Below are 10,308 nucleotides of genomic sequence, written 5' to 3'. Positions count from 1 at the left end.
GAAGATAGGGGTTAATTTCTTTTAATTTTAGATCAAGAGAGAAAAAGCAATAACCGGGTAGCTCCTTTAGATTTATAACAATAATTACTATTATTTTAAATTCAAGATTTTTTCTTTAAGTTCCTAGGGTTAACTTTGTCAATTTAATACTTTTGTACTACTAATTATATTGTTTAAAGATTGCACGTTAGGTATAATTCTCAAACGTACAAAGTTAACATATGTTGATGCTGAATTTTGTCAAGTTTCGAAGATCAGATTTTTTTTTTTGGACGAGTTACGGAGGAGCGAGCTGAGCGATTAGAGACCTGCATAGTGGGAACAAGCACTCCAAGAAGCTCAAGTAAGGGTTCGAGTTTAGTAGGTCGGTCTTGATAAAATAATGTCCTGAGTCGAAAAAATGATGTCCCTTTTATAGGTAGGGTGGGGGAGGGGAGCAAGTCCTCTATGGTGATTCAAAGTTGAGGCGATTACAAATTATTAGTCCTGAGATTAGTATCCTCATGTTGGTTGAGTGAGCTTTAAACCTTACTTGATCGAGTACGAAGGTCTCTCCTCATGCAACTTGCTCCTTTGCAGCTCCTTCGAGTTCGTTGGAAGTCAAAACTTCGAAACTCGACAGAATTTAACATCAACAACATAAATGAGGCCTAAAAATTAAAAGCAGGGTAGAGATCAAATAGCCCAAATCTAAAAAATTTAGAAATTTATTTAAAAATATTAAAATACAGAGACTGCATCATTTCCAAAGTTATCCAAATATATATTTTAAGAAATAAAATTAAAAATTAAAACTGTAATTAATAAATTAAAAACAAAAACAAACTTTAGCAAGAAAAAGTATTTTTTAAAAATATTTATTAATGATTAAAAAAATTAAAAGCACAAAAAAGTTGATCGGCTAATACGGCTTGACCACGAATGCCGCGTTCCGTTTCAAACAAAAGCAATGGCATTGGCGACCGCCGGGTCCCTTCTCTCTCTCTCTGTCACTACTCATGAATTTGTATTATTTTCTTTCTCAAATTCTTCCCAAAATGGAGCTGTAAGTACAGATTTTGTTCGCTGCACTTTGATTCCTTTTTCTCTTCTTCACATTCTTCGAATCTCGCAGGAATAATACTTTCCATCTTCATTCCGCTTCTCTGGCAACTATTCATTCAGTTTCCGTTTCTCTTCCTCAACCACGCGCCGCTGTACCGATGTAGTTTTTAGTGATCGTCGTCTTGCTAGGTACGTTGCCGTCGGATTTCTGCGGGACGTAATGTGTTTTCCATGGCTTAGAGAGTTTCTGCTTCTGTTTGTTTCATTTGCTTGTGTTTTCTGCCTCAACTGCCTTGGTTTTGTTTTTCTATTCTATTTTTCGTCTATAATATGATGCTCTGGGACTTTTTTCGGTTGATTTTTGGATGACAAAGTAAAATGGATGGGAAAAAGTAGGAGAAACTAATGGAGTTTACTTATTCGATTCGAAATTCTTGCTTTAGGCTTGATTTCGTGTTGGTACAACTGTTTAAGTCTCGGATTTGCTGGATTTTGATTCTGTTATTCTTTTATCTTGTATCTGAATAGGCGATTTGTAGCATCAGACTGTAAGGAGTTTACTAATGCCTACTAGTGGAGAGTGGAGATTGATTATTCTTAGCTGTATCAAACGTTCAATCAAATATGAATAGTATATACTTACTTTTCCTGCGCCTTGATCCATTTAAGCTAAATTTATTTGTAATTGTGATGTTTCTGAATAAAATTCTCACAGACGCTAATTTTAGAGCGGTGGAGTTGGATCGGAGGAGTTTTATGGCTGAATTATTTAGAAGTATTTGGGCTAAGATGTCTGCTGATTGGTACTGGAGGGCTCTTGGGGGCGGGAGTTTGAATACATTTTTCTTTAGAATAATACTTTTATGCTGGAATTTTATCGCTTTCCTGCATATTTTTATTCCTGCGGTTTGACTTTACTTATGGCTGGATGGGGAAGAGTAGAGAACGGTCCTCTTGGTTTCTGACATCATTTGTAATTTATATTCCAGTAAAATGTGAATGATGCAGCTGACCAGATTAGTTCAAGGTTTCCGAAGCCATTTTGCAGTCGAGCGAGGTTTTGACAACTGAATAGGAACTTGGGAAGCACGGAAGAGGAGATGAAAGAGGAGTCAACTGGATTGGCAATTGGGATTTCGATAGGAGTGGTGATTGGAGTTCTTTTGGCAATTTTAGCGCTATTCTGCTTTAGATACCATAGGAAGCGGTTGCAGATTGGTATTAGCAGTTCGAGGAGAGCAGCTAATGTTCCAATTCGAACAAACGGAGCTGATTCTTGTACTATTCTATCAGACTCAACAGTTGGTCCAGAATCACCGGTGTTCAGCCGGACTGGTATGTCCTCATGGCTTGATGGATTCAAGAGAAGCAGTGTGATCTCGGCATCTGGGATTCCCGAATATTCTTTCAAGTACGTCTTCTTATGAAACCCATCTCTACTATTTACTTTGGATGAGATCGTGATTCAGCTAAAACTATTCGATATAGAGAGATAAATGATCCCTGTCTTAGAAATTCATTTTGGTATGTCGTTACTTTCTACCGGGTGCTTTGGTTGCAGAAACTCTCCCGATACTTTTTTTCTTCTCTAGATTTTCAGGGCTCTCTAAAGATTAGTTGTCAGAATTTTTAATTTTTGAAACTTCTTTCCATCGGCTCCCTTGGCACATTTGTAATGTATTATGTTGTTAGCCCATATCCAAGATTACTATTGACCGAGAAAAAAGAATGCAATTGTAATTTAATTGTTGCAAAAAGAATTGTAATTTAATGTGTTACTAAATTGTTTAGTTTGTATGTGCTCGCAGAGATCTGCAAAAAGCAACCGGCAATTTTACGAGTGTAATAGGACAAGGGGCATTTGGTCCTGTTTATAAAGCTACATTGCAATCTGGTGAGACTGTTGCTGTTAAGGTGCTGGCAACCAATTCTAAACAAGGAGAGAAAGAATTCCAGACAGAGGTAAGGATGGTGAACTATTAATTTCGGCACCTTGCTTAGAATATGATACAATAGTTCACAAAAAAGGTTTTCAGTTGTTTCTCGAACTTCAGTGAGCAAATGTCCCTCACTAGAAATATTCCTGGTTTGCTAGTCCGAGGTTATGGCCTTATAGTACTTTTCCCGTTTCCGTTACTCCACTTTTGGATATAATTGATGATTACCTGTTGTTACTTCAAAGAAAATAAAATACAAAAATATAACAGCCAGCTATATGCAATGAGTTAGGAATGGATGAAATCGTTCTAAACTTAGAGTGTGTTTGGGAGTGATTTTGGTATGGCCAAAATTACTTTTGGCATTGTCAAAATCATTTTTAAGGTATCACTTGGATGGTGATTTTGGAATATCAATTATTCTTAAATCTCTTTTTTCAAAACCACTCATTCTACCCTCACTCTCCACACATCTAGTATGGAACTCAGATTTAAAGCTTGGAGCTTGAAATACAACGAAATAATTTAGTGTAACATTTAGTTACACCTATATTTTTGCTTGTTTCCCCCTCCTCAGAAGCTTAAAGTTTTTTTTCCCCTTGTATTTTTTCTTCTAATTGTCAGACTCTCATCCTACGTTTACTGTCCATTAATGGTATTTCCCTGTAAATCATCCAGGTGATGTTATTGGGAAGATTGCACCATAGGAACCTCGTGAATTTGGTTGGATACTGTGCTGAAAAAGGCGAGCATATGCTTGTGTATGTCTACATGAGTAAAGGCAGCCTAGCTTCTCACTTGTATGGTAAGCTGACTATCCCTCTAATCTGTGAAACTAACAGTGTCGTTGATTGACTAGAAACTGTCTATGTTGTCACTATTAACGAATCTAATTTTTGTAATATCATCTATTCGAAGTTGGAGTTGATGAACAGTATCATATTTACAAATTCAGAAAGAAAAAGAAAAATATCTCACACAAGCTCCGTATAAATATCTACAGTGGAAAATGACTTTCTTTTGTTTCTGTATAGGTGATAAGAATGGACTATTAAGTTGGAGTATGAGAGTTCGTATAGCTTTAGAGGTAGCAAGGGGTTTGGAGTATCTCCATGATGGGGTAATTTTCTTTTCTCCTTGGTAATCAGGCAAATCATGAACACACGCACATTTTGGGAAACATGAATGTTTTTACCTATTAGTAATAACGATGCTTCAAATTTTACTTCAGGCAGTTCCTTCAGTAATTCACCGGGATATCAAATCAGCCAACATTTTGTTGGATCAGTCCATGAGAGCAAGGGTACGTTCTTTCTAGTTACGACCATGTTGCTGCAATAAGAATCTAGGCAACATTTGTTATAGTTTTCATCTAAGTGCTCTTGCTTTTATGTAGATCTAGGATTTTCCAAAACAATGTTTTATGCATCAGTAAGTTTGCTTTGGTTGCATCTGAGTTATTATAATGATCAAGCTGCAGGTTGCTGATTTTGGGCTTTCAAGAGAAGAGATGGTAGACAGTCATGCAGCTAACATCAGAGGAACTTTTGGTTATCTTGATCCTGAGTATATATCTTCAAGGACTTTCAATAAGAAAAGCGACGTTTACAGTTTCGGAGTATTACTTTTCGAGCTTATAGCTGGAAGAAATCCTCAACAGGGCCTTATGGAATACGTTGAGCTTGTAAGACACCTCTATCTCTCTGTCTTTAAGTGAACCAAAAAGCTCTATTCCTCGGAATTCTTGCACTGTTTTTGAACTAGTATCTCTCACACACCCTTTATCTAAAACCACCATTTTTCTGTTCCCTTGATGATGGTTTGGTTAGGCTGCTATGAATTCTGATGGGAAAGTTGGGTGGGAAGAACTTGTCGATTCCCGTCTCGATGGAAATTTCGGTGCTCAAGAGCTGAATGAAGTAGCAGCACTCGCATACAAATGCGTTAACCGTGTCCCGAAAAAGCGACCTTCCATGAGAGACAATGTACAAGTCTTGTCGCGGATTTTGAAACAAAGGCAGAACACCAAACATAACCGAAACACGGTGTCGACAACAACGGATGAAGTCGCCATTGATGTTGATCCAGCGGAAGCCAGGAGTAGTCCAATGCCTGAACTCAGAAGGCAACAGTCCATGGATAGTACAGCAGATTCATGTGAAGTTTAGAAAATGGTTCTTTCTTTCGCCGTTCATATAGTTTTTCATTTCTTTGATTCTCGTAGTCTTGACTGGCTTTTTCTCAACCCAACATACCAGAAAGGACAAAAAAGTAGGCAGAAGTTAACAAGGTTGTGCACCAAAACTTCTGCTCCAGCCCCCAAAATTTCATGTAACATAGTCGATCCATCCTTTTTTTTTTTTCCTTTTTAAATTGTTTTTTTTCCCTAACCGAAAAGTATTTGTATATTGATGCATCAGAATTGAGAACTGAGGAAAGAAGGCTCGTTTCCTGCATTCCCTTATTTGCTAAAAAATTAAATATTAGACGAATTTAAGTTATTGTAGTGTAAAAAAATTAGAAGAATTGTTAAATAAGTAAAAGATAAATTTTTTTAATCAGTAATACATTGAACAAATCTAACTTTAGAAATCTAATAAAACAAATTAATTTTAGACTAAAATAATATATCATAGCAAGAGCACAGTTCAACAACATCCCTCGCCTTGCTTCAAAGAAAGAAAAGAATAAAAGGAAAAATACATTTTTTGTCTTAGATGTCTATTTGATCTTTAAAGTTTCAAAACATGATCTTAAGGTTTGGTGTAAGTGTCTATTTAGTTTTCAAAATAGACATTTCTTGTCTTAAAGTTTGAAAAATAGCTCTAAACGGTCAACTAACGGTCAAATGATCACGCTAAATTTTATGGATCAAAAGTATTTATGTTGAAACTTTAGGGATCAAATAAACACTATCAAAAATGTATTTTTCAAAAAAACCCCTGACTTGAGCTTTTAACTTATTTATTGGAAAAGGTGTAAATAATTTTGTCATATTTAAAAATAATAGTGTAGAAAGAATAAATTTTGCAAGTATGTAGGTAAACATCTATAATTTTCTATGGCTGCAAAAACTTTTAAGTTGTACTAGACTTTTGGGTGAGATTGGTACACTACTCTATTGTTTTAAAACGTTATAGTTGTGAGTATTTGTGAGGTAATATTAAAAAGTTAAAAAAAATCCTTTATAGGTCATTTACGTAACGATTTAGTCCTGCACATTTAATAGGTAACAACTTAGTATTTAAGTGAAAATTTTCAACAAAATTAATGGTCAATTTTCACTATGTAAGTTAGGCTTTATAGTTTATAAACACATGTACTCTTTTGTCATTTTATCAATGTACTCAAAGGTTTAAAACGTTGATGTTGATAGAAATATTAGGTATAATTTCATATTGATGGAAATATTGATAAAATGTCGATATCGATGGATATTTCTGTAAAAGTTAGAAAAATTAAAAAAATCATAAAAAATATTTAAATGAACAAATAAACATTTTTCTATTTTTTAATTAGTTAAAAATAATTAATCTTAATATTATGTATATATTAGTGATATTTTGTTGATATTTTTTTTGTATTTTGTCGATTTTCTTGTACTATAATAAAAATGTCGATTTACCCCTCATGTTGATGTTGAACTCGTGAAAACATGGGTATGTAGATGGAAATATCGACGAACATTTAAAACCATGACGTACTCATAATTTTTCACAATAAAAGTTAAATGGTACAAATTTAAAAAATACATAAACTAAATCGTGTAAAAGTTAAAAAACTAAAATCATTTATTTCAACAAAACTAGAACGACCGAAAGTGATTTGGAATGGAATTAAGGATGAATACGTCACCGTTTAAAGCTCAACCCTCCAGCGAGCCAACACCTAGAATCCGGTTTGCTATTTTTGCAGTTTGCATTATCCATTTGTAGCCTGTAAATTGGAGAACAGCCACCATCTCGCAAGCAGCAGCAGCAGCAAAAATGGCAGCCATGGCTGCGCTTCAGAGCTCCATGACCTCTCTTTCGCTCTCTTCCAATTCCTTCCTCGGCCAACGTCTTCCGCTCCCCACCATTTACGCGGCGCCTGTACGGTTTTCTTCTCTAACTTTCCATTCAATTGTTATCTCATTCCGCTTCATTTTACGCGCTTTTCTCTTCTCTTTGCCTCCCAATTCGGTTCTTATGAGAAATTAGGGCTGGTTCCTTGGTTGGGTCAACTTTAGAATGAAATTTAGCCAATACAAAATACTTCTGGAATCTGTTAATTTGCTTTCCCCTGTGATCTAATTTCATTTTTGCTCAGTAAATTGTTCGTTCAACTCGCAATCTGAGCAGCATCCGTCAATTTTCCCCAACGTCGAGAGAGTATTATTTCTACTTGTACATTTTCCTTTTAATTATTTTCACTCTCGTCTTGGAAGTGATGATGATTTGGTTGAAATTAGAACTTAACAAATTTTATCAGGCAGCCATTATCTTAGCTTCTCATTCATCCAAACTTTTCTCTTCTTTTCCCCTTGTTTTGATTTTCTTACAAATATTTTGCATTGTTGATATTGTTTGATATACTACCTGTAAATAGCCCAATTCAAATGCAAGTATAGAACAGTTTCACAGCATTCCAAAAATGGATGTTGCTCTAAGTATATGGATGATGTTACAGCAACCAGTGAGCAAAAACAGACCAAATCTAAAAAATTTCATCAATTTTCCCAAAACCACGTTTCCCCTCCCCCCCCCCCCCCCCCCCCCCCCCCCCCCCCAACCCTCGAAATCAAGCTGATAAATTGCATCAGTTATTGTTTATATTTGAGCTTATTTTGCGTCATATTGTATTCAAGTAAGTTTTCAGAGTATTTTATATCTAAGTATCTCTTGTTTAACATGCAGGTAACGTCAAAAGAGAAGCCATGTCTCATAGTAATGAGGGTTGGTATTTTTTGTCTTTTCATGATTTCATCATCCTTCAACTTGTTATTTAAGGGAAGATCAATTATTTACTACAAAGAGTATATGTGGGAAAAAAGAAAAGAGGTGAAACAGGAATAAGCTTGATGGTTGAGTTGCTGAGAAAATAAGATACTTGTTGCTACTTTTGCTTCTGATATTGATAATGTATTGTGATCCTTCCATATTTACAAGTGACAAATCGTTTTTGATGATCATCATTCAATGCAACTGTAAGCAATTTTCCTTTTAAGATGTTAATTAAGAAGATATTCAATGCAATTGAAGCAATATCGATTGCTTGTTTGAAAAGTTCTTCAAAGTGCATTCAACTTTTTCTGAAAAGTGCTTCTATATTGTAGCCGGACATAAACCTTTGAGATAGGAAGTATTTTTCACCATTTAAAAGCACTTTTTCAGAGTTAAAAACACTCCCATACATTTCTTAAATAGTATTCTTTTTTCTAGAAATCTTAATAGAGAAATTGTTTCACTTAAAACTACTGCTTCTAAAAGTCACTTCAAACCAATTGAAGTATCAATGGTAAAGCTTTATAGTGTTCTTATAATTGTTCTTAATGCAAGTTGTTCTTTCCAGTAATGTTCATCAGAATCTTTTCTCTTCCAAATTAACTCTGCCACAGAACTAAAAGTTTATAATGAATCAATGATATATTCGGTGTTTCTGTTCTTTGATTTCGCTTTGGCTTGAGATCTAATTTGTAATGGTAATATTGGAAATTATACACTTTTTCCGATTTATTTACTTCTCTTTTCATTTGTTTTCACCTTATTGGCAGCTAAAAAGATGGGAACGGAAGGAATGCAAGCCAAACAGCCTTCCGGTATTACACAAAATGCATGTCAAGGTTGGAGACACGGTGAAAGTTATTGCTGGCCGTGATAAGGGAAAAATTGGAGAAATCACAAAAATTTTTAAACATAATAGCAAAGTGATAGTGAAAGAAATAAATTTGAAGACAAAGCATGTAAAGAGCAGAGAAGAGGAAGAAAAAGGACAGATTATCAAGGTTTGTTTTTCTTCTTTGTAATCAATACAATATTACAAATCATCAACTGATGTCTATACAAAAAGAAAATTTAGCAATGGTAAGTTTAGTCTTCAACCAGAAAACTGCCCACATTTATGTGTCAAGAAGTGACTCTCATTTGTATGAACTGGATTGATTCTTTATTTGATTACTTCTTCATAGTCTCATGTTCAACAGATTAGTTTCACCTCATGGTCTAATTTCATTTCGGTTCTGACATTTCAGATTGAGGCGCCCATCCATAGCTCGAACGTGATGCTTTACTCAAAAGAACAAAATGTAGCGAGCCGGGTCGGTCACAAAACCCTTGAAAGTGGACAACGAGTACGCTATCTCATTAAAACTGGCGAAATAATTGACAGTGCGGAAAATTGGAAGAAACTGAAGGAAGAGAAGAGCAAAACTGAAGTGGCTGCAACTGCTTAAGAATCCTTTGTAAGAATAGACTTACCATCACTGTAGTTATGAAGCTCAAAGGGCACTTTCAGCTGCCCATTTCTCCTTTTTAGCAAACATTTTTGTTGCTGTCTGTTTGTTCATGGAGCATAGTGAAGTGATATTGATTCGATTGTTCATTGTTTATTTATATGAAAAGCTGGAACAGTTTTTTCTTTCCTCTAATTATTTTCAAGTCCTTGATTCTGGAATAAGTTTTAAATTTGCTATCCAGATTATACATTTTTATTAGAAAAATCTCTGTATTTTTGGTAAAAGATTAAAATATTGTTAATGTGAAGTCTATTATTGAATTCCACTACAAGTCTACGGCCATTCTCCTTGTAACAAACATCTTAAAGTGAAGGTTATGATCGAGCATGGCACATACTGTGCTATAATATGAAGACTTAATTTTAAATTCTGTAGCTTTATCCTAATTGTGCTGATGGGGAAACCCATTTTTTCAGCTTGAATGGGTCAAAATATGCCGAATTGAGTATCTCGAACATTCTCCACCCGACGCTAGTCGCAGAGGAGGTTTGATTTCCTGTGAATTTGTTTTTTTAGATTAATTATAAGGATTTTGAGACTTTCTATATAATAGCATAATATTATCTATTTGAACCTAAGTTCACGTGCTTTTACTTTTTATATACCTTAAATGTCTAATTTCATTGAAACTTTTATCCTTACATCAAGTATCTATAAAATAATCACATAAGTAGTTGCCCTCTCTGAGTTAGATTCACAGTTGATTTTGTCATTATTTTATACGTAGGATATTACTCGTATCATCTCTTATCTTATCTTGTTATATTCTCCTATGAACCACCAAAAATTAATGAATTAGAGAAATAATCGAGAGCTATATAGTCCTATATTTGT

At 34.7% G+C, this 10,308-nt stretch overlaps 2 protein-coding genes across 3 annotated transcripts; both read left to right on the top strand.

The window, feature by feature from the left end:
* The first annotated feature begins 909 nt into the window (after window positions 1-909).
* Window positions 910-5,437, top strand: LOC111012776 (calcium/calmodulin-regulated receptor-like kinase 1). Of its 2 annotated transcripts, none has more exons than XM_022287038.2 (9): window positions 910-1,045; window positions 1,115-1,233; window positions 2,053-2,455; window positions 2,853-3,006; window positions 3,660-3,786; window positions 4,016-4,101; window positions 4,213-4,284; window positions 4,462-4,665; window positions 4,811-5,437. In XM_022287038.2, the coding sequence occupies exons 3-9, from the start codon at window positions 2,145-2,147 to the stop codon at window positions 5,147-5,149; spliced, it is 1,293 nt and encodes a 430-aa protein (XP_022142730.1). In that variant the 5' UTR covers window positions 910-1,045; window positions 1,115-1,233; window positions 2,053-2,144; the 3' UTR covers window positions 5,150-5,437. The 2 variants fall into 2 exon arrangements, with proteins under 2 accessions (XP_022142730.1, XP_022142729.1); XM_022287037.2 differs by having other exon boundaries at window positions 2,034-2,455.
* A 1,430-nt stretch (window positions 5,438-6,867) lies between these two features.
* On the top strand, window positions 6,868-9,606 carry RPL24 (Translation protein SH3-like family protein). The gene is made up of 4 exons (XM_022287031.2): window positions 6,868-7,072; window positions 7,877-7,915; window positions 8,734-8,964; window positions 9,211-9,606. Exons 1-4 carry the CDS (start codon window positions 6,968-6,970, stop codon window positions 9,409-9,411), a joined length of 576 nt encoding a protein of 191 aa, XP_022142723.1. The 5' UTR covers window positions 6,868-6,967; the 3' UTR covers window positions 9,412-9,606.
* Window positions 9,607-10,308: the final 702 nt, after the last annotated feature.

The sequence above is a fragment of the Momordica charantia genome (genome assembly GCF_013281855.1).
Source record: "Momordica charantia cultivar OHB3-1 chromosome 10 unlocalized genomic scaffold, Mcharantia_2.0 BLBB01000010.1, whole genome shotgun sequence".
NCBI classification, from domain to species: domain Eukaryota; kingdom Viridiplantae; phylum Streptophyta; class Magnoliopsida; order Cucurbitales; family Cucurbitaceae; genus Momordica; species Momordica charantia.
This window is presented reverse-complemented; position numbering and strand designations above follow the sequence as displayed.

Bases quoted from the DNA above. Each gene is read 5' to 3' on its own strand.
- LOC111012776 (XM_022287038.2), top strand. From the start codon at position 2,145: ATGAAAGAGGAGTCAACTGGATTGGCAATTGGGATTTCGATAGGAGTG. The intron at 2,456-2,852 runs GTACGTCTTCTT...ATGTGCTCGCAG, and splicing joins ATTCCCGAATATTCTTTCAA to AGATCTGCAAAAAGCAACCG. The intron at 3,787-4,015 runs GTAAGCTGACTA...GTTTCTGTATAG, and splicing joins CCTAGCTTCTCACTTGTATG to GTGATAAGAATGGACTATTA.
- RPL24 (XM_022287031.2), top strand. From the start codon at position 6,968: ATGGCAGCCATGGCTGCGCTTCAGAGCTCCATGACCTCTCTTTCGCTC. The intron at 7,916-8,733 runs GTTGGTATTTTT...CCTTATTGGCAG, and splicing joins CATGTCTCATAGTAATGAGG to CTAAAAAGATGGGAACGGAA. The intron at 8,965-9,210 runs GTTTGTTTTTCT...CTGACATTTCAG, and splicing joins AAAAAGGACAGATTATCAAG to ATTGAGGCGCCCATCCATAG.